This window comes from Sprattus sprattus, assembly GCF_963457725.1.
Source record: "Sprattus sprattus genome assembly, chromosome: 2".
Classification (NCBI taxonomy): Eukaryota; Metazoa; Chordata; class Actinopteri; order Clupeiformes; family Clupeidae; genus Sprattus; species Sprattus sprattus.
Genome location: NC_137921.1, coordinates 21,995,756 through 22,022,059, shown reverse-complemented (window position 1 = coordinate 22,022,059; position 26,304 = coordinate 21,995,756). Strand labels below are relative to the sequence as shown.

Genomic DNA, 26,304 nt, shown 5'->3' with positions numbered 1-26,304 from the left:
ACACTCCTGACCTTTCCCATTAAAGGAACCGCGCTGCTCCACGCAAACGGGCCTTTCTCTGCTCATTAGCCTCTGTGTGTGTGTGTGCACATGTGTGTGTTTGTGTGTGTGTGTGTGTGTCTATGTGTGTGTGTGCTTGTGTGTGTGTGAGTGTATCTGTGTGTGCGTGTGCGTGTGTGTGTGTGTGTGTGTGTGTGCGTGTGTGTGTGGCTCAGCTTGGCTTTCATCTTTATGTTGGGTTCAGGTAATTAATTTCTCCCCATTATACTCCGCTGGGATGGACAGACTGGGCTTGTTGCGGTCGTAGATGTACTGTGTGGAGTGGAGAGAGAGAGAGAGAGAGAGAGAGAGATTGTGTCTGTGTGTATTAATGTGTGTGTGAGTGTGTGTGTGGGGGGGGGTGTTTGGGTTAGAGGTGTGTGCTTATTCCTGGGCATGCATACATGCGCTTTGTGAGTCGTCATTCCTTCAGTCTGTCTCTTTCTCTCACCCACAAACAAGCATACACATACATACATATATGTACATATACACACGTACATACAGCCATAGTTGTGGCTTTAACCAATGATTAGCAATGCCTTTGGCTGCTCCCTCCACTATGAGACAGGGAGTGTCCCATCTTATATGCGGCAGACCACACTGACAGAACATAGAGTTTAATAGAGTTACATAGAGTTACATAGCTTTCACTAACAGCTACCAGCAATTCATTAAAAGCCCAAACGCTTACGTTACGCCAAGACAGGTGTTCTTGGCAGATTACAAAAATCAACTGCTGTCAAAACCACCCATAGCCACCAGCTCGAAAACAAGCAATGGCATATGATGCACCTAGAATGCTTAAGTGCAGTAAGGTGGTTAATCAGGGAGACAGGCAGGATAAGGCACAATGTCCCTAAGATTGCAATGCCTGCCTGAAAGAGGGGATGATGAGAGGCAGAGACAGAGAGAGAGTAGGAAAGAAGATGACAAAGAAGAAGAGAAGATGAGAAGAGTATAAAAGTAAGGAGACAGGAATACAGAGAGAGTCAGAGTGGTGCAGAAACAGTGATATGCAGATGGACAGATAGGAGAGGAAGCTGAAAGAAAGAGAGACACGGTAAGTGTTAGACAAATGGCGAGGGAGGGAATTTGATGAAACAAGTAAGAGAGAGAGACAGAGGCAGAGAGGGAGTGTGAGAGAGAGAGAGAGAAAAAAGCGGCCCTCGTGCTTCCAGGTCTTTTCAGTGAGCCAGGTCTTTCCCCAGTGGGGGCCGGGAGGAAAGCATCACAAGCCGGAGCAGATCCATCATTCCTGACCACCTCCCCTGCTCCCTCTCTCTCTTTCTTTCTTTCTCTCTCTCTTTCTCTCTCTCTCCCACAAGGTCACCACGCACTCAGGCGTTCAGGCAGAGGCAAAGGCACAGGCAGCGATGCAGGCAGGGAGACAGACGGGAAGGCTCATCCCCCACTCCCCCTCCCTCCCTCTCTCTCTCTCTCTAACACAATCAACACCGCTCTCTGCAGCCCACTGCCTGCCTGGAGGCTTCAAGGAAATTATATTTATGAATCAACAGCCATCGCTCCTCCGTGACCCGGTGACTCTGTCTCTCTCTATCGCTACCACCACCAAGAAAATAAATAAATAAAATAAAAACAAATAGAAATAATAATAATTAGGGATGAGAACCTTTACGATTTTAACGATTCCGGTTCCTTATCGATTCCTGCTTATCGATTCGATTCCTTATCGATTCTCTTATCGATTCTTATTGGGTAAGGGGTGAAAAAGGAGCATAAACGTTTTTTTTTTAAACATTAATGTTCTTTTATATACATTTCTAGAATGCTGCACACACCATAAACAGAATGTTTACATAAATAACCAAAAACTTTTATTAAAAAACAGACATTATTGCCACTAAATATAAAACAACAATATTTAAATGCATATGTGGTGAGAGTGTCAACTCTAAAGCTATACATTGACATTGCAGAGCACTGTTGATTGCTATTTCAATCATCTATACTGTATAGATGAGTATATGAGTGAATGAGTGAAATAGCAAACAACCCCTATACCACCCTTCCTCTGCTACCTACTGATCTTTCTTTTCCAGAGCAGATATACCTCAGGAAATGTCTCATAATTGTTGGAACATTACAATGCATCCAGGTTTAGTTTAAGTTAGTCCAATCTAAACCCCTCCCTCATTGCACTCTTGAGATAAACTAAATCTGGCGATAAAATGGCACTAACAAAATCGTTGAATTTTCTGATCTGACATGAAGCCCTTGTTATTGAGTAAAGGACTGTATATTTTCTTGTAGGTTGCTTGGTTGTATGGCTAATCGCGAACTATTATGCTTAACGCTTCTAATAGCAATGTAGAACCCACTACAAACACAATAACGTACTGAAACATACTTGTATCATGCACACAATGCCTCACATACGTATTTGAACAAAGATGATTCGCAAACTAGGCACTCAGTATATTTAAAACTTAACTATTGCAACTGAATTGAAAGAGAAACTTATCCATATCTAGGGAGCTGCACGCGTTGCTAGGCAACGCCATTATTAACGGAGTCTTTTGCACTTCATCCCTGAGTCGACTTACCAAGGTAAACTCCTCAAAATGTTTTATCATAACGGTGTTACTCGTGTGTTATCAGCAAACTTTCTAGAACCAACAGAGGGGAGGCAAGCACTGCCTCTGCCTCAAGCCAACGGCTGAAAATAGAAGATTCTACAGCTAAGCTAGCCTACGTTATATGACAATGTCCAACATCGCCCATTCTGTTAAGCAATTAAATGCTAAGTTTAGTTATGGTTAACACGAAAACGCAAACGTTTGCTGATAACACACGAGTAACACCGTTATGATAAAACATTTTGAGGAGTTTACCTTGGTAAGTTAGGGATGAAGCGCCGTCGTTAGTTGAGCTGCTGCAGGCATCAAAAACATGACAATCTTGTAATTTAATACCATGTTGTGTGCTCAAGTGCTTAATCATAGTAGATGTACCTCCCCCCTTTGACGAAATACATGTTTTACAGACGTTACAAGTGACCATGTTTGCATTTGTTCGAGTGAAATAAAGCCACACTTTAGATCGCTTCTGTCTTGTTGCCATTTCTGCTGCGGTCTGATTTTTTAAAGGAAGAGTTCGCGCATGCGCAATCGGGACATAGGTCCGTTTACAGACCCGGTTATGAATTTGGCTAACGATTCCAAAGTTTCGGCTCATTAGGAACCGGTTCTAAACAAGAACCGGGTTTCGGGTCCCATCCCTAATAATAATGGTCTGCCCCTAGACAGTGGTCGATACAGCCTGTGTGGGTGGCTCCGATTGTTTATTTCAGTGGTTGCGGCTCCTTGTGTGGTGGTGAAGAAGGGTAATGAAGGAAGGCTTTGTATACTAAAGACCTGCAGGACAGTGGGGGGTGGGGGTAGGGAAAGGAGAGCGGGCATGGAGGTGAGCCAAGAGCAGCAGGGTGTTCGTGGGCAGGGATGAGCCCCCACCTGGAGCCTGTGGCTGGATGTGGTGACCTGGTGGCAACACAGGAGGCAATGGGCGGATTTACATCACACATCATCTGTTTTAGGACACATTGGGTTCACCAAGTCAGTCCAATGTACAATGTGATCCTTAGGAATTCAAACCCAATTTACTTCTAGGTACCGCAATGATTTTCTTTATTCTCCCATGTTTTATCTTTTAGCTCAGCCCCTTTGTCCAAACTTAAATCTAAACACAATATGGACCTCCCATTCATGTCTAAGATACTGCCCACTGGGTTATGGCCTTGCATGCAGGGAAGTGCTTAGGGTAATGTTTTACTAGCTGACCTGCGGGAAATCCTTATTGGTTTAAAGCAAGCACATCCCAGATTAAGTTGTAGAGACTATAGGAGGAGGGCTGCTATTGGTTGGACAGGAAGACCAAATACTGAAAAACCTGCCCCACAAGTGTCCCTCTGACAGACCTTGCCTCTGCTCTGCTGCTCCTCAGCATGTTCTTCTTTTCTCTGGCTCTCGGCAATCCCCCTTTCTTTTCTCTGGGTCTCGGCAATCCCCCTTTCTCCCCACCACACCTGGCTTGCACACAACCGACCGGCTATCAAACAATAACAATCCAAATTGACATTCAGTTTCTCCCACCTGCTTCCCTCGGCTCCTGTCAAAAAGCACAAAGTGAGGTGGGCAGAAAGAGCGAGAGGCAGCCTCGTTCTTTCGCTTCAAGCGTCCTAAATATTCTTCATGTATTCAGCAAGGGCTTTTTCTTGCACTGAGGTACAATAACCTTTTCTGACTCTTTCAATGAGGAGGTACTTTTGGTGGTTGTGGTGGTGGTGGCAATGGCTCTTGAAGCACAGCTTCAGCATGCAATCGGTCATGCCTCGTCAGAGAATGACAACAGAGCCCTTTCGATTCCTTCAGCAACCCCTTTTCTTGAAAGGAGGAAAAGCTGGATAGCTGGGATTCGCGAGCCCACCAGTGTGCCCCAGGGCAGGAATGGAATAAAGCTCTCGGAATTGGAAAAAATGCTTTGATGGAAGCCTGTCTATCCCGTCAGGAGAGGGGGAGAGGAAGAATGAAATCCGACTGATCTCCAGGGGAATTATTTGGGATTCTACTGTGACAAATGAGCACTCGGAGCTAGAAAAGTATACCTCGTATACAATAGATACCAACACCCTGTTCATTAGAGAGCCCAAGGAATGATTTAAATTTACGGAACACAGGAGAGGTGTTGATTTAGAGAAAGAGCACCTTACATGCAAATGAAGACCTCTGGAGTCAAATAAAAACCTTGAGGCTTGAAAGCTTTACACAGCTGCTCAGAGTGAAGATGCCTCACTTTAAATGTGATTCGATCCCTACTTCATATCCGTCACAAAAAGATGACCCCATGATGGCCACTGAAGTGTCTCGCTTCCCCAATTTAAAGGCCCCAACAATGTCAGGGGAACCATCTGCTACCCACCCCTTACCAAATCATCCTTTATGAGAAGCCCCTTTAGAAACGATTCTTTATTGACAAAGACCTTGACCTCTAATGGCAAAGAAACTTTGAGCGCTGAATGGGAGAGGTTAATAAAGGGGGGAGTGGAGCATGTATGGTAGCAGTCCACAACCGCCCCACACTCAACCCACTCCACCTACCTTCCCGCACCCCACTGACCTCAACAGGAGCCTGGGTCACTATTTCATACAGCTGGCTCGCCACCTGGGACCATGGTTCACTGATGGAGAACCTCCCAATCCAGCAGCCTTTGGGGGAATTCTAGCCCCTTATGCAATCTTCCAGGCGCACTATTACACTGCTTTAGAAAGGGACGATTTCGTGGCCTAGTTTAGCTGACAAAATGTTCACAAGGAGATGGGTTTTTGGGGGAAACATGATACAAGACAGGATGGAGGACGGTTGTCATTTCTTGTATTCTAATGGATTTCCTGTGTTTGATGTCATCACTTAGCACCATTTTCAAAAGAGGGACCACTCTCCTCTCCCATCATACACACACCCACACACAGGTATGCACGCACATTCAGGATGAATCAAAATACCCTTTCAATAAGCATTTATATTTTAAAGGTGGAATCCCATAGTGTAGTTTCTGGTTTGACCCAAAAGCTGAAAGTGTGTAAAGTATTATGTGTGCTGTGTATTAGCAATGTATTATCAGCCCTGTCATCATATTAACTCACAAATTGGGAAACAGCAATACACACGAGAATGCTACTGACACAATAAGCCCTCAATTCCATTAGACACCTTGTCTAGTCGCAGGCCTTTAAACGTGTCCTAGTTTGTTTGGTCCCAGTTCTGTTGTTGGTCTGCCAGGCACATTGATTGGACTTCCGTTTACTGTCAGATTACAGATCAGATTTCAAGCGCACACATCCGACTTGCCACCTGAAACCTGTCACACTGCCCAAAGATAGCACCAGCGATAAAGCAGAAGAGATAGAGAGGGGGGGGGGAGAGAGAGAGAGAGAGATATGACCCATATTTCACATGTAACAGCACTGTCACAAAAGTGTGCCCACAATCTGATTTTGGCAGGGATCAAGTGGCAGAGGCTTCAGTCATGTTTGGGAACTCTGCATGAAGGGTATCAATGACTTCAGGGTGAAGCAGACACTCATTTCTATGTAGACGTGCATTCCTCATTCTTTTCCAAAAGGCTTTATCCTCTGTTGAGTTAATATGAAAACAATAGTCAAACCTGTAGTGGGATCACTTCGGCTTTAGTTCTTCTGAAGTTGACAAAATAGCTTTCAACCTCTTGCTTTAAGAGCCTTGGTTCATACTATGGAGTTATGATTAAGGTATTGCACAGTACATCATCCATGTAAGGAGGACTGTAAGTAGCTAGAGAATGGGGAACATGAGTGTTTGTTATCCTCCTTATTTATCTCCCACCTTCTATTTATGGTGACAGGCTAAGCAGGAAAATATCTGTACAGGCTCCTCTGAGTGCTTCTTAATGAGAGCATTGCCTATAATCTAGGCTAGATGTGCAGAAGCCATACCTATTGCTTCACAGCCCATTCATCCATCCTAACATACTGTCCATACATACATACATACCTACACGCACACAAACAAACACACACACACACACACACACACACACACACACACACACACACACACACACACACATACATACATACATCAGACATACATACATACATACATACATACATACATACATACATACATACATACATACATACATACATACATACATACATACATACATACATACATACATACATACATACATACATACATACATAGTACATACATATACATACACCTATCTATCTGTCTGTCTTTCTTAGCCATCTGCTCTTTATCTTCCTTTTCCTTTCCACCATTTGCCCTTCTATAAACCCATTCCCTTTCCTCTATTATGACCTTTTCTTCTTTCCTCACCACCCCACTGTCTTCTTCTCTCTTCTTTCCTGTCCCTCTCCCTCCCCACCCTTCTCAAGTCCTCTCACCCCTTGCTCCTTCTAACCAATCCCTTCTCCTCCTCTCTCCTCTCCCCCACCTCCCCTCTCCCTCTCTCTCCCCCTACACCTCTCCAGTCCGCTCAGTCCTCCTGTCCAATCCCTTATCCCTTATCTCTCCCTCCTTTTCCTCCTCTCCTCCCCTCGATGTCCTCTTCCCCTACCTCTGAGAGGACATTGAGATGTAGAGCCCACGACACACACTCCAGACCCACTCCAGGCCCCTCGATGCAGTTTACAGACAACGCCAGAGCCACCTTAAGCTTCCTCCTAACATCACCTTCAGGAGTAACAGGCTCAGTCTGCGGACATGCCCATGTAAAGCTAGCTATCCAACCCCAGAACTCCTTCTCCCTGCTACAGCTCCAGATAACTTAATTCTCTTCCCCGGGGAGGAAGATTTGTTACGTGCACAAGAGGGGAGCGAGAGCCTTGGAAAGGTCGTCACCTGACGCGCCATTCTAATATCTCCATTTCAGGAGGGAGAGACCTGCTGATAGCCTAAGACTGATAAGACTGCTGGGGAAACAGGCCTGCGGTGACTCAATATCTCAGCACAAGAGTTTTCAGCTCTGTGTGCCCTCAATGGATGCTTGGCACACACACACGCACACACACACACACACACACACACACACCCACACACACACACACACACACACTTATCTATACACACACACACAAAGACAAACACAGACTAAGACACACACACACACACACACACACACACACACAGACACACACACACACACACACACACACACACACACACACACACACAAACACACACACAGAGACACACATACTCATTGGAACAGAGAGGAAACAGATATTTTCTACAAGGGTGCGTCCGCACGTGCTTCCAGCAGCAGCATGTAAGGCCCTCTGTCTCATTCCCCTTGGGACCTGCCGCAGTCTGAGAGAGTCCCTGCCGTGGGAACGTACACACACAGGTACAGCTGCAGCATTATGGGTAGTCTTAGTCTCCGTGCCGCAGGCAAAAGCTCTGGGAGAGTTTATTATTAGATCATAAAACTACAGACCAAGGCTGCTCAACGGGGAAAAAACAAGACGTTCTGGCAAGCTGTGGCGAGTTGTAGCCCAAATGCACACCCTGCCTCTGAGGTGCAGGGTGTCACGCATCCAGAAACATGTGAATAATTCAACGGCATTCATGAAAGGTCTAAATTGTCTGGGACAAAAATGACTTAACTAATTATGAGATGCTGTCAATCTTTGAAAAGGGCCATGCTGATGCTGTATCACAGATCCATGTCACACAACGTCCAGAGCTTGCCTTCACCAGTGCACCAACCACCAGCCAACCAGCCACCATTTTGTTACTTTCCGTACGTTGAGAGCCTCAGACATTGAGACATGAATGTAAAAGTCACTCAGTGCATACATTACAGCACTCACAGTGGTCCTTAAACGAGATGCTCCTGCCAGCCTGTATCTGCTCCAGCGTCTGTGCACTCAGTGATACTGACTCTCCATTTAAAATCCCTTTGTGTTTGTCTATCACATAACCACAACATCATCAACCTCTCTCCCATTCGGTTCCTTGGCTCTACCCGGGAGTCTACGGTGAGCGAGCCAGGTTCTTCCTACCTGCCTATATGCCTTTACGGCTCGGCTCGATGGAAATCTTATCTGGGGACCACAGCTGCGGGGCTGGACCCCGTGTCATCGATGTGTCCTTGCATGCACTAAAAATGCCATTCCCGCCGCCTCTCAGACATGGATCTGAGTGAAAAGGTTAATTTGATGCCATGGGGGCTGAAAGCGTCGCAAGTAAATGCCTCTCTGCTGATATGCTCTCAATACACACACACACACACACTCACACACACGACTACTCACACATTCTACTATTACTACTCACACACTACTACTAACACACTCACCTAATGGTACATGCACGGTCACAAACATATACGAAAAACATACATACTCAGTCATTTATACACAGACACACTATGCATAAACACGTGAGCACAAGAGTCACAAACACAGATGTCAGCAAATACACACAAGTCATGTACACACACACACACACACACACACACACACAGTGGCGCAAAAAGTGGGTATGCGCTGTATGCGGCGCATAGGGGCGCCGCACCCATGGAGGCGCCAAAGCGATAGTAAAAAAAAAATTATATTAAAATGTTTGGGGAATTTTCTATATGTAGCTACTGTTGTGCGTTTCTAAATAATTTCTGCATTTCCTTAATGTTATATCACATTTTAGAGGACTAAAGAGGCTAGAGTAGGCGCCTCATCTCTTAAGATTCCATAATAGAATTTTGACATAGAAGAGGGACCGTGACCGCTGAACACACAAGCAGTTAGAACTAGGCTACGAGTAGTGAGTTGGTTGGATGGAAGATGGATAAAGCAAAAAAAAAGTGGGGGGGGGGGGGGGGCGCCAAAATTGTTGCTGCATACCCCTCTGACACTGGGCAGTTGCATCCCTGCACACACACACACACACACACACACACACACACAAACAAACTCTCATGCTAAACTCTGGCACTTGTATTTATTGGCCTTGTTAAACCATGACTGATTTATAATATTTGAAGAGTCATTAAATCTCTCTGCCATCTCCGATATCCAACACCGGTGTGGGAAGCCGGTGATTCATTGCCACCACGCTCCACAATACCAAGGCCTTCTTGCTCTTCCTCCGCTTCCCCTGGCAGGTCTGTCATCTCCTTGGCCCACCCACCCTGCACAGTTCCTTTCATCTCCATGGGAACCACTGAGGGTTCTCAAAACATGGGAGGGTACCAGCTAGGGCTGGGCGATAAAACAATACAAATAATTATCGCGATAATGACTTCCCTCGATAAAGCTATCGTAACATTAATTCATTTTCAATAATATCAATAATGTCGATAGAGAATAATTAGGAACAGCAGTCCATTTAATTTCTGTGATGCAGCAGGAAGTTGCAGAGAAATGGTATCAGGGTGGCCGCGGGGCATTAAAAAGTCTTAAATCGCTGCGTTGTCTATGGTTAGGTCAGAGTGTAGACTGCGCAGCTAAAGCGTCTACAAACAAGTGACTAGATAGCCTACTAGCTGGCTAGCCTGCTAACTAGCTCTGTAGTCATGTCAGCACTATTTCCACACGCTACACCACGCCCGCTAGCAATGTATTAATTTTTAACTTACAACGAACCAACAGTTTATGGAAATTAAACGGTGGTCACAGTGTGAGATAAATGGTTTTACATTTACGTTACGTTCTAATATGTGACCGTTAGCACACCATTCATTCAACTCCATTGGTAGCTAACTTATTAGCCAGCTGTGCTGTAATCTACTGTTGCTCTGATTTTGGGAGGTGATCTACCTGTTGCTTTGATCGCTAACTTGCCACTGTAACTCAATCCCTGGAATGCTTTGAGTAGTAAAACACGAACAATGTCCTATGTTTCCATTGTGCACTTTATTCGCAAATGTTATTTTCTTGCTGTCGTTCAAATGATCGGGCTGAATCTCGTAGCCTAGACTTGAGGGGATAACCCCACCCCCCGGATTGCTCCACAGCCAGGGCTCCTCTTTATTGGTTTATCATCGTATTTTCGCATTACACACATTTAGTATGGAAAGCCAAAAATGACATAATTAAAAATAAATACATATGTAAAAATGTGAGTCATAAATAAATAAAATGACTAAAAATGCACCAAAGAAAAGCATTAGAAAAAATATATCATGCAGTTTTGTGAATGGAAATGGAAAATTAGTCCTTTTTATTTACTGTTACATTTATTTACGCTTACATTAATTCCCAAATACATTTCTTCCTCCTTTTATTTTCTATTTATTTACACATTTTTTACCGTACTATTCCCCGTACCGTATTTATTTCTTCTCGCGCCTTTTTACATTTCTTTCTCCTTCATTTACATTTCTGGCTGCATTTATTTCTGTATTCATTCTTGTCTCGGTATGCAAATGAGGTGGACTATCATTGGCCGGCGCACCGTCTCGCTCATTTTTGGCTTTCCATAATTTAGCTGATGTTCTTAAACTCAACCGGACGAACCGGTTATTATCAGAAAACATTGAAACCTTTGGTTTGCACAGGCGTTCTTGTCTGAAGCAAATGAAACAGACTTAATTTATATCGTCTTATATCGTTATCGAACGAAAATATAAATATCTATCGTGATAATTTTTTACCCATATCGCCCAGCCCTAGTACCAGCTACTTTTGTCATTGTGCACTTTAAGGAAGGCTGGGCTGTGACGAGGGCACCACCAGCCATGCTTAGCCAAGACGTCTGGGGTCTGTTGGTGCCAGCACCTTCACTAGGTGGCAGGAATTATTGGGAACTCTTACATCCAGGACCAAAAACCAGAACCTCCTTAAGTAAAGTGAGATGCTGAGGTGTCCTACATAGTTCTTATGCATGTGCCCCTTTGCAACTTTAAAGCAATGAAGATTCACAGATCCTATTAGAGCAAGCGGTACATGTCACTGACTGTTAACAGCTCGTAAATTATACGTTTAGAGGCAGCTGTATCTCAACTCAGCTCTGAATAAATTCAATCAGCCAATTCACATAACAGTGAATTAACAAGTCTAACAGAAAAAAATGATATGTGTTGTATTTCAAACCACCACCTAGAAATCTACCTTCAACATGCCAATTGTTTTCTCTCTGCAAAAAATAACAGCAGTGATATTGCTTAAAACTGAACCTTCCACACCAAGTTGCATTTGGTCTGTGTTTGATCTGTGCATGCTGGTAAATATTTTGATGAAATCTGGCTGGCCGCCTTTCCCTGCCATCTGTCATGTGCGGAAACCTAAGGTCATATTCCAAGGCTGCGGCTGATGGAACCAGGCCTCATGTTCGCAGCCTTTTGTTTGGCCGGCAAAGTCTGTGTGCTGTGTTCTGTGCATATGTGTATATGAGTGAGAGAAATAAAGAGAGAGAGGAAGACACAGAGTGAAAATGCCTGTGAGAAAAATCTGTGTGTTTGTGTGTGAGCAGCTGTGCATGCATCCGTGCATGCTTGCGTACATATATGTGTGTGTGTGTGTGTGTGTGTGTGTGTGTGTGTGTGTGTGTGTTTGTGTGTGTGTGTGTGTGTGTGTGTGTGTGGTTGGGTGGGGAGTCAAACAAAGAGAGAGAGAGAGAGAAAAGATAAAGAGACAGTATATGTGTGTTTTTCAGTGGAGATAGAGAGGCTAAGCATAAACAGTGCACTGTGCATTTCATAACCCACTATGTTAAGTAGTTCTTCCTGAGCCACTCACAGCAGGTGCCACTTACTGTGTGTGTATGTGGGGGGGAGGGTGACTTCTGTTTGGGGAAAAATCCACAAGCTCCCCCGTCGGGGGGTAAACCTCCACCTGGCTCCACTCCAGCAGGGAAACAGCAGAGGAGGGGATTTAAATGGCGGCGTGTGGCAGCCACCACAATTACAGAACACAGACACTGGCAAGTGCAGTGAGTCTTTAAAGGAAATGTCTTATCCGGATCCCTTGTCTTGTATGGTCTCTCTGTCCTCGGGCTAGTTTTCTCTGTCTCTGTCAAAGAAACGGCTCAGGACATTGGCATATTCACAGAAGGACATGTAGCGTGCACAAAGTGAGAACATCTCATTTTGTGTGTTGCGTAGCTCTGATTTACAGACAGTATAGCAGGAACATGAAGGGGCCTTAACACTTGAACACATGAGGCCCCAGAAGAACCGTAATGGGAGATTTACTCTGATGTACTTTAGCCTGAAGTTAAATGCTCGCGCAGTGCGTTCTCCACTGACTGTCTAAAATGTGATGACATGGTCTGATAAAATGGTGAGCCAGATGCATGTTACAATCCACATCTGGGTACAGGCCGAGGGGGGTTGGGGATTAGATGGGGATGGGAGATATTAGGGAGTTATTTGACATTTCTAAACCCATCCAATGCTCCATAAAGGTGGAGCTCAATAAAGCAGTCTTGATTGAAACTGAAAAGTGACCTGATTAGGCTGACTTTCCCCCTTTAAGGACACAAGGGTTGTGTGTGTGCCGTGGCAGTAACCCTTTGGTATGAAGAGTTTTATACAGGGTGTATTTTGGAGAACTATCAGTACAGTTGGACTGTGAGGACCTCTCAGCACTGATTGAAGTGTATGGGGCAAAAGTGCTCAGTGAAGAGAGGCTTGTGGAAATACGTGCCTTCAACTTCTAAATCCACCTCAAATTTGGTGGTGCTGTCTTGTGGGATTGCTTGTTTCAAAAGGCTTGTTAAAGAAATGTTATGTTTAAATTGGGATTCCACTTGAATTCTTATTCTACACTGTTCATCCTTATTAAATCCATCCATAATACAACTAAATATGATTTTAAAAAGTAGCATATTTGTGAAACACATATTACCAACCCCGTGACGGAAGGCCTTGTAATAATGGCGATTTAATTTTTTAATTTTAAGGAAATGGGAAGCATGTGCACTAAGACACGGAAGGCATTTGAGTTTGTTGACACCTCCCTCACAAAGCTAAGTGGCAACACTTAAGAAATAACTATGAACCATTACATCCCATCAAGCTGAAAAGAGAGAGACAAGAACAGGGGGGGAGAAAGAGAGAGAGAGAGAGAGAGAGAGAGAGAGAGAGAGAGAGAGAGTATAACAAGATGGAATGAGATTAAATGAGAAAGGACGGGAAAGGAATCAATTGAGGGTGAATCTCATTAGTTTGGAGGTAAATATACGCAAAGAAAACAAATTGTGTATTTTTCCCTTGTAAATTTGGCAGCCATAAAATGAACAAAGCAAACAGACAAAAAATTGGAAGGCACTTTTAAAACACAATGGAGCCCTTGTCAATATGCTTTGTAATTAGCACTGTTGGCCTGTCATCAATATTGAGCTTGAATCAAATAAACTAATAAAAATAAAATAAAAATGAAAAACAGATGGGAACACATATATGAAAAACCCCAGTTCTTCTCTGTTTCCCTCTGTCATGATACACCGGGTCCTCTGTGGCTGAAGTGATGCTTTGATGCTTTTTTTTTAACTGGACAATGCATGGGCTTTCTTGTAGCAACAAGACAAAGAGAAAGCCACATTAAAACAATGAGTGTCTACCAGAAGACTCTTGCTGTTTGTGAGATTCATTTCAGCAGGTATTTGGGCTGCAGGGGCTTACTCCACTTCAGTGCTCAGTAAATCTGCTAAGTACTACTGCCTGTCATACCTCCAGCCTTACCCTTACTGTCAACTACTGACTTCAGTGTGATTAGTGACATATACTCTACTTTGTTTGCCTTCACCCTATGTCAAACTGGCCTTTCTCTCACACAGACTGCCATCAGCACCACCACAATGCTGTAGTACAAAGAGAGGTAGAGAAAGAAAGGAGGTAGAGGACAAAGAGGGAGGGAGCATCTAAGTAAAGAAATCAAAATGGGCATTGAAAGCCACAATGACAAGATGACTTGATGAGGTTCCCCTTTCAGATTAAAATTATTCTTCTGAGTGTCAGGTGTTAAAGTGGCATTATGTAGGAATTGCTAATCGCTAACGAGATGCTAGCGGCTAAACCTAGCAAAACCCCTTGAAATTGGCTTACTTTGGATCTATGACAAACTAGTGAGTCAACAACTTTCCTAACATAGTCATACATCAAGCAAGTGCAACACAAGGCAAAGCAGGACAGCAAATAAGCTACTTACTAGTAAAGCAGGCAGTAGTAACCGGCAGGCTTCAGGCAAACCTACATAATGCAGTAATATGCCTACAAACCCTGGTATGGCAATGGCCATTTTAAATGACATTGTAGCGGCCCACTTTTTTTAAGCTGTTATTTTAAGGTAAAACTGCTTATCCTAGCCCTAACCCTGAAGTACAATTCCTGCATAATGCCACTTTAAGAGCTGTGTTGTTGTTTCCACCTCAGATTGGTCTACACTGTACAGACCACATTACAGATTAGTTTGTGTGCTTTAAGCAAACAACAGACACATTTCTCAAGGGCACTGGGTCAGTGTAGAAGCTGTGAACAGACTGATGACTGCAGCACAAAATAAGGAATTTCCCAATTACGTGGACACCTAGACAATGAATAAGAATAGTGGACTTTATTACAGTAAAACACTAAACAAAACTCAGCAAGCAATAAACGAATGTTCTTCAAATGGCAGGAATTGTACACAAGCATAATCATCATCTTATGTGATGATAAACCCTGGAACAGGCTAAGGGATACAAACTACCATGCTACCATCTCTACATAGTGCTCTAAGCACATAGAAAACATATTACTTTAATATATCAGTACCTAGTGTACTTGTACAGCTGACTAATGTCATCCACCCCGCCTTCACTGTAGCTTGTTTATGCGAGCAGCTAACTGGAAGACTCCCTCAGCTTAAACAAATGCAAAAACACACACAGTGGTGGGACTGTAACGGATTTTTTATTTTTTTTTTGCTAAATATTTAAGCCCTAGCAACACCTAACAAAACCAAGCTGACGGCCAACCAATGAGGCACCAGGGGATAAGGGTCCCTCGGCTACTATCTGAGAGCTAGCAGGTTAGACATGCCAAGAAGGAGGACCACCGCTGAACGAACAGATATTTTTCAACGCAAGTCTTATTAGACAATATTTGTTAACAGCAAGACTTCATGCTTATTTAGAGAGTGACCTCCACAACATGTTTAAGGAGTACTTTGGTGCTTTGTTCAGTGGAAACATATTTTTTCAAAGACCTCTAGCAGCTTGTGCCTTCAAAGAAATAGTTTGGGGTTTAAAGGCACCCAGTGCAACTTTATAGGCTTGAGACTCGAAAAATAAACATTACAGTTAGTCTTTTTTATTAGTCTTTTTTACACGTAGTAAGTTTCAATAACTCTGTGGTGAGAACTGATAGAAAATCGTACACAACTACAATCGCCGGTGGGGAGAGGCCATTTTTCCATTGACTGGAATCCTGCTTTATTTATTGGTGGCACCAATAAATAAAGATTTGGGGGAAAAATGGCGGCGATTGTTGTTGTTTACGATTTTCTATCAGTTCTCACCACACAACGACGTCTCATCTTTGCTCCTTGAATGTCGATATGTAATGGTATGGAGTTATTGAAACTTACAATGTGTAAAAAAGACTAGAAATTGAATGTTTATTTTTAAGCCTCGAAAGTTGCACTGGGTGCCTTTAAGTGTCATATCGTCAAGATGAAAAGGATCTGCAGACTTTTTTTTTGTATTCCATCCAAAAAAAGGCGACATGGTAAGAAAATGTATTTGTGGGGCCTAAAAAACAGAAGTTAACGAACTCATCCATACATGCACCTTATCCATAAAAATGAACTTCAATGTTTTGCCGTCAGTGAGCTGGCTATTATAACATGTCAACCATGTTGCACCGAACAACCCTAAAAGCATTTTCCCTTTAGCAATCCTTCAGCTGCTGTTGATGCAGATCATTTGGGTTAGCGAGTTTGGTAGGATGGGTGTAGGGGTTCATCTGTGTGTTTCAAACTGAACCACACGTGTTGTGCTTAAAGGTGAAGGAGATATTATGTGTGTGTGTGTGTGTGTGTGTGTGTCTGTGGGTGAATGCGTGTGTGTGTATGTGAAAGTTGATCAAAATATGCTAGTAGTTCTGCTAAAATGACTGAAAAAACCTTAAAACCAATAGATTGGTTGTGAACCATTAGAATACAACAATGATTGTTGAGGTTAACTGTTCACAGGGTCAAGTCAGCACGCTGCCGTAACAGGATGGCCCTGAAAGTAATTAAAGAAATGTACTGTATCTCTCTAACAAAAACTCTCTTTAATGAAAGTGGAGGCTATTTTTGTGTAAGAACACAGCATGCCTAAGAGTGATTCCAGAAATACCAGTGCCTCAAGCGTTTAGCAGAATGCTGAGAGTAGACAAAGGCGTCAGGGTGTTGGAAAGAGCTATTTAGCACAACAGATAACTAGCCTGGTGTGTGTGTGTGTGTGTGTCTGTGTGTCTGTGTGTCTGTGTGTCTGTGTATGTATGTGTGTGTGTGTGTGTGTGTGTGTGTGCGTGTGTGTGTGTGTGTGTATGTGTATGTGTTTGTGTGTATACATGCGTGTACATGTGTCTGTTTGTGTGTGTGAGTGCTTGAGAGTGTAGGTATGAATGTGCAAATACAAATGATAATGTGTATACTGTACATGCAGTGTGTTTCAAGCATACATGAGCCTTTGTATGAGTGTGTGTGTGTGTGTGTGTGTGTGTGTGTGTGTGCTGGTGCACGAGCCTGAGATGTACACTGAATGGACAATAAGCTAAAGCAGAAGGAGAGATTGGGTGTGGTGCTGTGGAATGTGAAAAGGTCACCGGTATACGTGTCTGTGTGTCTGTGTGTCTGTGTGTCTGTGTGTCTGTGTGTCTGTGTGTCTGTGTGTCTGTGCGGTGTTCGTGTCCGTGTGTGTCTGTGTGTCTGTGTGTCTGTGTGTCTGTGCGTCTGTGCGTCTGTGCGTCTGTGCGTCTGTGCGTCTGTGCGTCTGTGCGTCTGTGCGTCTGTGCGTCTGTGCGTCTGTGTGTCTGTGTGTCTGTGCGGTGTTCGTGTCCGTGAGGCAGGGCAAATGATCATTGCCTCCAAGACCAGAGACCAGTACAGAGGCTGTGAGTGATCTGAAGCCTCCTGTAGTCTGTCTCTGTGCTCACCTCATCTATAACACACACTGCACATCACAAAACGACATGGGATGAATGTTCAACCCAGCCCTGTCAACCCAGTCAACACCACTACAGCTCAGCACAAATAATGTATCAAAAAATACCTATGAAGTTGGTGTTATGGACAAGACATCATCAAGAATGAATACTTTCCTGACAATTTTTGGCCGTTCTGAAGTTTCCATGGAAATATAGTAGGACCATATAGTAGGACCTTTACCTGCCAATGCTGATGGATGTGACAAGATTGTTACTTATCACCATAACTTGTGCTCTGTCCACTCACATTGTCTCTCCCCCCCTGTCCACTCACATTGTCTCTCCCCCCCCCCCCCCCCCCCCTCCTACTCTAGACTCCACTGTGGGTATGCTGGGGCAATCTTTCCACCTGATCTACCATCAGATACCCTCTGCTTACACCTGCCTAATCCCACCAAACTACCATCATTGACATTTTCCTGCTTCATTACTCGGCTTATCCGTTTAATAGAAACCTTATGAGGACACTGTATACCCACCAAGCTGTTCTACAACCAATACTTTGACTGCTGGCTCTATCCACTCTTAATTACCTCCAGCAAGGAGGTTATGCGTTGGGGTCCGTTAATTTATTTATTTGTCTGTCTGTCTGTGGACAGGATTTCTCAGAAACTACTGGGCGGATCTTTCTGAAATTTTTACCTCCAGCAAGGAGGTTATGCGATCGGGTCCGTTAATTTATTTATTTGTCTGTCTGTCTGTGGACAAGATTTCTCAGAAACTACTGGCGGATCTTTCTGAGATTTTCACAAGAGGTGGATCTTGGTCCTGGGACATCCCCATTAAAATTTCAGGATGATCCGGATCTGGATCTGGATTTTCACACCTAAAGTGACATTTCTCGAAAACCAATGACCGGATTTTAATGAAATTTTCAATGAATGTAGACTTTGGGCTATTGTTCAAACAGTATCAATATGGTGATCATTATAGGTCAAACGTTTGGATCCCGTATCAGGATTCAACGTTTTCGATAAGACAATTTCTGCTCAACTACTGTATCATCTCCACCAAATGTTGGTCCGAAATAGAACACTGATGATGGACTATTCTCAGAATATCAGGCAGGAACTGGATCTGCACTGGTCTGGATCCAGATCAACAATTTTAACCTCATTGGGATTTTCCACAAACCAAAATCCTCACCCATACTACAATGTGAATCATTCGCCTCGAGAGATAGATCTTGCTTTACTATCAACGTCAACCCTTGCTGGAGGTCAGAAATCTCGGATTGCTCTTGTTCTGTATATTTCATGCTTAAACCTTCTTCTACATTTGTTTCTTGGAATCATGTATGTATCATGTATGCCACATGTGTGCTCATATGTTTTATCCTCTGATACGTGTATGAATCAATCTGTGTGTTCCTGAGTATCTCTTCTCCTTCTCTCTCCCTTCCCTTCTGCCCCCACCCCTTTTCTGTCTCTTTCTCTGTACCCAGATGGGTCACCCCCCTTTGAGCTGAGGAAAAGAAAGGGGGTTTCTCCTTGCCCCAGTCCAGTAGTGGTTGTTCTAGGGCTCTTGGGTCTGTAAAGCGCCTAAAGATCATTTAAATTGTTATTGGCGCTTTAAAAATAGAATTTAACTTTGGACCTACATTTCCATGATATCTTGGTGCACATGATAAACGTATGCTGCGTGTCAGACAGAGGCAAAGATTTCCAGGCCCTTCTTCCTGTTTACCTTACAGTTAAAAACAGGATACCATCAGCCAGGTCAGACTTGTTCAGGCATGTACCTGAGTACAGCTTCAGTGGGAGGCTGCATTCAAGGCCTCCAAAGTGGGACACCAGCACTCAACCAGCATTCGGTCCCTTTTGAACCAGCTTTAAGTGCAATGTCCTCTCAAAGTTCACAGAAAAGTGAGGCCATTCCAGTCGAGCTAAGGCAAAGAACAAAGGGATTGGAAAAAAAGAGAGAACAACCTGGGCAGTAAACGGTTAGCTGTCTTTTAAACACAACCTGTCAGGGACCACGCCAGAAGCCTTCCCTCCACAAAGTCTCAGAAACATCTTATTAACCAACTCCAGTGGGGGTGATATCACGTGGGAGTTGCCCAGTCTGACTGAACAGTGTCAGTGGTTACCGCCACTCACAAAACAGCCATCTGCGACCATTTTCAGTTTGGTTGGGGTGGTGGGGAGGGGGTTATGGAGAGTTGGTGATGCTCATCAAATAACATGTCACCCATCACGAAAGCATGATTCATACTACCAGCTGGTGGGCATAGAGAGTTTGCTGCCCAACCCTACTGTAATAAATTGCCTAACATCGTGATTCATGGGAGCAGTGGGTGCGCTATGGCCAAGTTATGAAATGTGTCGTGTGACTGCTTGCCGGGGTAGCGATTAGACATGGTTTGGTGACTGCTGGTCAGCCAGACATTCTCGGAGATTAGATTTGATTTAAGGAGACTCGAGGCCACATTGTGTGATTTTGGGCTCTACTGGCGAATGAGTTTTGGAGAAACAGCATCATAAAGAGGGCCCTGCAAGTGTGAGCACTATTTGACATATACAGGAGGGACAATAAAAAATAAAACTATGAAACTATTAAAACTAACCGTTGAAACTATGCATTCCTGTGAAACAAAGACCTTGTCTGTAATTTTGTGTGTGTGTCTGAGAGAGAGAGAGGGGGGGGGGGGGGGATTCTTGTGCATCTATAAATACTGCCAATTTTATCAAGAGAGTGTAATCAAATTGATTTTCGAGGAGCGTTTCCTGTTGATGCTGTTGATTTTAATTTCTTTCCCCTCACTTATCCTAATTTGGTTAGGGTGCAGATATGAGCTGTTCTGGATAAACAAAACCCTTTCTTCATCCGGACCCTGAAGTCATTTAACAACAGTCGCAGCTGCGTGTCCAAATGCCATAGTATCTGCCTGTGGGGATAAGGCGCTATATGCCACGACCTGACCTGACAAGACTGTTGTATATAGTTCAAACTAATCACTTCAACACAAATTAACCGCATCCGATTGCGTTTATGGGCAACCGAAACCACTGTTACGGTGAGATTGCTCACGGCGCGCACGTCATTACGCTTCTCCTAAAGCTCACTGTACACACTGACACCCATAACCCCAATCCATGATCGCACTTTCATCTGGCAGGCGCTCCCACGGTTACGCTCAGAACGAACGGTGGTGTGCAGCGGCAAGAACCGGGAGGAGCAGCTGGATGCAAGTCCTTTGTGTTGCCGAAAGCACCCTCCGTTACACGTGAATGGAAACACATTGATTTCCCCCATATTTTACACTTGAATTCAATTGACCCGTGGACTGAGCTCACTACACAGATGTGTTTGTATTGAGTCAAGATGAAAGAACTGTCACAAGGCTTTTCGTGACAGGGGTTAGACGAGCCGTCTTGTGCACACATTTCTGCTCCGCACCTTCAACCATACACACCTAATTATAAAAGCGCTGTTACAACTTACCAGCTGCATCCCACAAATGAAGGCAAGCGTGCATCGTCCGCTGCAACAGCCCATGGTGAACGCAACACTGGCTTTCCCTTTCCACGTGGGTCCCTGTACCTCCAACCCGACTGAAAATCACCACTCTTGTTGACCGGGCTGTGGCTGCTGGACCACCCCAGCAGCGACGCGGCGTGCCGTTAACACCTGGTACACTTCCAGGCGATATCAATCAGTTAAACCGTATCTTCTTGCTGCGGTCATACCTCAGCGTCCACAATCATCAACCCTTTTCCAGAGAGAAGATATAACTGATTTGTAGCCAGATGAAATACGCCACCGAATTTCAATAAGAAAAAAACACTTGTACGGGTGGCGATGATGGTGACTGTTCCCAGTTAAAGATTCTGAAAGTCCGTTTGCTCCTGATTGGCCCCAAGCTCTTCTCTGATTTGTTGGGTGTATGCTCCAAAACCCAATTGTGAGTGTGAACAATACAATTCAAATCCAGACAGGCCTTATTTGATAGAAGCCTTTATAGCCTATCTCAAGGAAAAATGTTCACTTTGAAAATTAGTTAGCAGAAGCCATCATAGAGAGTCCACCGTGAAGCTCAAATCCGAGATGAGAAATGTCACTCTCACCACGGTCTACCGCTGAGACAAAGCAATCCAGTGTTGTTTATGGCGATAGGGCTGCTTTCATCGCTCCTCCCTCCACGGGTAGCCTCCTCGGGTGGTTGTGTGAAACTGAATTAACCCGGTTAAAACAGCGATGAAATGTATTATGCACATACAGGCTACAAACCCAGCGAATAAATACGTCTAATACCGTACTATTTCTTTGTCTTGCAAATATGCGACATATCGGTCCCTCGTTGGAAATCGATACAAACGAACTGTGTCTTGGGGAGCCTGTGCATCCTGTCGCCGACTCTTCCAAATTGCCAATTGTCCGCCCCTGCAACACTTTACAGCAGACTGTTTCGAACAGTGTCCCGAACATTCATCCCGTGACAGACCTTGAGAGGAGCTTCAGAAGAGGACAATAGCCGAAGAGCACTTCGCCTAGTCGCCAGCTCTACCATCTGACGCTCCAGATTGAATGAGCCGCACGCAGTGTTTCTCACCACGGGGATGCAACTAGGTTTCTTTCTCACGCTGTGGGCTGGAGCTGAGACGAATACGGCGCGCAGCTGAAGGCTCGAGCATCCTTTGAATCCACTGGATTGGCTTTCTGCTCAGTTCTCAGTGGGCGTTTATTGCCAAGGAGTTGAGATTTGATACTGAACTAATGATTATATACAGTGTCGCCTGGCGGTTGTGGAGAAGGCTAACTCACATATTCAAGGTGGAGACAATGATTGACATTTACTCGCCCTAGAGATTTGGTGGGTTAGTTGCCTTATCGGTGGATTTCAAATAGAAATATTTAGACTGTAGACCTACCCAATCTGTGTTGTTTAGTAATATGTTTCCTCAAAAATATTCCGTATAGCATTTTTTTTTAAACTATCCTGATGAAAGACATGTTAATGCATCCCTTTCATGTGGATCATTGGCCTTATGAATATGAATGACGCTCAGATGCAAATCCATACTTCTGACTTCAACCTCAGTGTTTTGTCAGCGTTGTGTTTACTTTTGTGTAAAGGGAATGCTTCCCTGGCGGTGTGTGTGGATGTGAGTCTTTGTTGACAAGCCGCTGAGTATGCTGACAGTATTGATTGAACTTTTTGACTTTGTCTTAATTCGAATGTCTGATAAAGTTATCTAGCCTTTGAAGCCTGTTCTTCACCTCCGCTGATAACTTGACTTCAGAGGTGACATTCGCCCACATTGCTTGTCATTCGTGAAGTAAAATGTCGCGGAGAAGTAGTCTCGCTATGGGGGGAAATGAATAAAAGGTTTCCGAGAGAGATGTGTCAGTTTTCAGAGAATTCATTTTGTGCCAGTGAACAGCTGATGTTCTAGGATAGATTATTAATCAAATTAATAGTACACTTTCCTATGATTAGCCCAAGGACGCCTGGAACCGTATATTTGTACAGCTTTGGCCCCTTGGTGAGTCATTTGCTTATCAGCTCAGCTGCTGATCTATGAAAAAATGGTAGTTTGTACTTTGACATTTCAAGAGAACCATTTCCAAATGATATTTCCTCATGTGTCACCTGGCTTGAACTTGGACTTTAAGATGTATGGAATTACCTATTTGAACATGTGCCTTTTTATTTTTGTGAAAACTACACCATTAATGAAAAAAATCTGCATGAAGCTGCAATCTTATTGAAACGTCTCAGCAAGCATGATAACCCACTCACTTACTTCCCCATAGAGAGCTGTGAGAGAGTGTAATCACTTTCTTTAGTGGCATGCATCTGAATTGAAATGCTCATGCTCATTTAGAGCAGCAATGACTAAAACCTGTAAACAGGAATCAGTACACTCCTCTGAGCAATAGCAGTTTCTCATTTCAGACATGTATTCCCATGGAGTATTGCATCAATTATCTCCGAGACAAGGATGTCAACTGAGAAAATGACTTTAATAACATCCAGAGAAGGCACACCACGCAAGCTAAGCTATCCACGGCGCAGAAGTTGGGATGACATTATGTGCACTGGTGACAGACTGTTTGTGCTAGTCTGCTTGTCATTCCAGGAGGTGTCAATTCAATTCATATTCTCGTAACACTTCCATGACACCTTATGTCTGTGTTGGCCAGGCTCGGTCTTGAGCAATAGGCAGCCGTACCATAAAATGTTTCATGCTCGGAAGCACCACCCTCCTTTGACGTGATACAGCCTGCTGCATGCTGAAAAGACACCGGTAGCTATTTGAGGATAGAGGCACTTTCTTTAAAGACAGCAATGACATCTGAATCAGGACTGTGCAAAACCACTTCATACGTTTTTTTTAAAGGAAAGAATGCTGCTTGGAAGTGTGTACAGTTCTCGTATGGGCACCCTTAAGGCCATGAAGGTTCTTAAGAACTCTTTAGGGTTCTGTAAAGCAGGGTGACTGTTCTAAATGGAACTTGTCAGAGATCTCCTCTCGGGGAACCTGTATGTCTTCTCACTGAAAGACAATGTTTCACTTTGTCATTTAGTTAATGGTGTCTTGCTGTACTGTATACATACTTTAGGGCAGGATACGTGTGGTCCTCAGTGCCTTAGCCCTGGCACTTGTACATTCAGTGAATTCTGTAGAGCAAGATTGTGGATTAAGTTTCTACTAATTTTCTGCAGTGACCCAGTAGTTAAAAAAGCAGACTTATTTAAGTTTTAGTTTGTGTGTCACAGGTATAGTGCATTCACTTGCTGAAATCATAAACAGGGCTGTGTCAGTGTTTCGACTGAGCCTACGCTGTATGGTTGCACAAACTGAGAACCCAGTGACCCCTGGGCACACGTGAAATCTCAGCCGCTGGCCTGAATCTACAGCTAATTACTGCAGGGAGGTTGACATTCATCAAGTAATGGCACAACTCCACATCTCTGTACCTGTCTTTAGAGCCTAATAGAAGTGAGTGTTAGTAGGACACGAGGTGGTGGAGTGCTTATATAAGCACCATTAATGAAGCAATTAAATTCAACAACAATGCCTTTGGTGCAGTGGCTCAATAATTAATATTTTAATAAGGGCTGTGACAGGTCCCTGCCGGGCTCCCCAGTGCCCCCTAGTGGTTTAGGTTTTAGCAGATTAACCACACCCATGTTCTCCGAAGTCGCTTTTAATTAGACAGAGGAGCGTCGGCTGGGGACCGTGTGGGAAGGGGGAGAATGGTAGTTGATAATGTGGAGGATTTCTTAAGTCTGATATTACCACACATGGGCTGGTCTCACTGTGGCACCCCTCCCCTTCTCATTCCTCTCTGTTCTGTGCTGTCCATAATTGAAATCATTTGAGGTGCTTTTTCAGGAGAATGCTAAGCCATTGAGGCCTAGCGATGATTTGTGTGTGGGTTTGTGTGCACTCCAGTTTGTACGAACACATGCGCACACAAACACACACACACACACACACACACACACACACACACACACACACACACACTGTGCAACACTGTGCAGCAGGACAACATCGACCACATATTAAACATTGCAGGTCCGACAGTGACTCTCTCTCTCCCTGTCACGTCTATAACTCTCTCTTTCTCTCTGTCTCTCTCTGAAGCAAGCATGGGCTGTGCAGTCACAATCCCAGAATCCTCTAGGGACCTCCAGGCCCAGTCGCTGCAGCCCACAGAATTCATTAGGCACCGGAACGAGTGGCACACTCTCACTCTCCCTCTCTTCCTCGCTCTCTCTTTCACTTTCCACCACCGGTGTCTTACATGAGGCAGCAGACTGCCCTTGTGCAGCGAGATGAGCGTTATTAATGAATATCACAAGCCGGCGATCGTAAAGGGAGATAGAAAGCGGCACACACACACACACCACACACACACACACACACACACACACACACACACACACACACACACACACACACACACACACACACACACACACACAGATAGCCAGATAATCATTATTAATTGACTCAGGGGCATTGCATTGCTTTACAATAAAAATTGCTCTATATCCCATAAAGATATTTATTTATGTCCTTCTTTCTTTTTCTCTCTCCCTTCTTTCTCTCTATTGTCTCTCTATCTCATCCTCTTGTTTGATTTGTTTGCAGTGTTTTCATTTTTTCTTGAATCCGTTCTGAGACCCAGTGCTCACGAAGCCTAGTTTCTCTGTATCCGAAATGAAACGTCGTCAGATAGCCCTATCGTAAGAACGAACACACTGTATCTGCACACTGTATCAGCAACGGTTCAAATCGGGGGTCAACAGTGAGTAGATTTGAAATCTGTTCGCGGGCTGGTGTTCGTGAGCACGGATTCATGCAACCTGATGATGACATTGCCCCACGTGATCGCATCGCGACCTCAGGCTGAACCCTATTACCATTGCATCACTTCATAACAGCAACAACATAAACTAAATGTATATGACGTTGTGCTTTTTTCCTGACTTACATTTTTCTACTGTGCTTGGTTCTTAGTTGTTTGTATTGGGATAGTGTGCTGCTCTACCTACATGTGGATAGTTTTTCGTTGTCTTCAATGACCGGTGCCAACAGTGAGATCCA

The 26,304-nt window shown here is 44.0% G+C and overlaps 1 protein-coding gene across 2 annotated transcripts in view; it reads right to left on the bottom strand.

Annotated features, from left to right (window-relative positions):
* Positions 1 to 21,238, bottom strand: part of nkain2 (sodium/potassium transporting ATPase interacting 2) — a gene marked incomplete at both ends in the record, with an annotated part of 140,789 nt that extends 119,551 nt beyond the window's left edge. For both annotated transcript variants that reach the window (XM_080832703.1, XM_080832704.1), the window contains one exon: positions 21,185 to 21,238. In XM_080832703.1, coding sequence (XP_080688829.1) covers positions 21,185 to 21,238 — 54 coding nt within the window. The remainder of the gene's footprint in view (positions 1 to 21,184) is intronic.
* Positions 21,239 to 26,304: the final 5,066 nt, after the last annotated feature.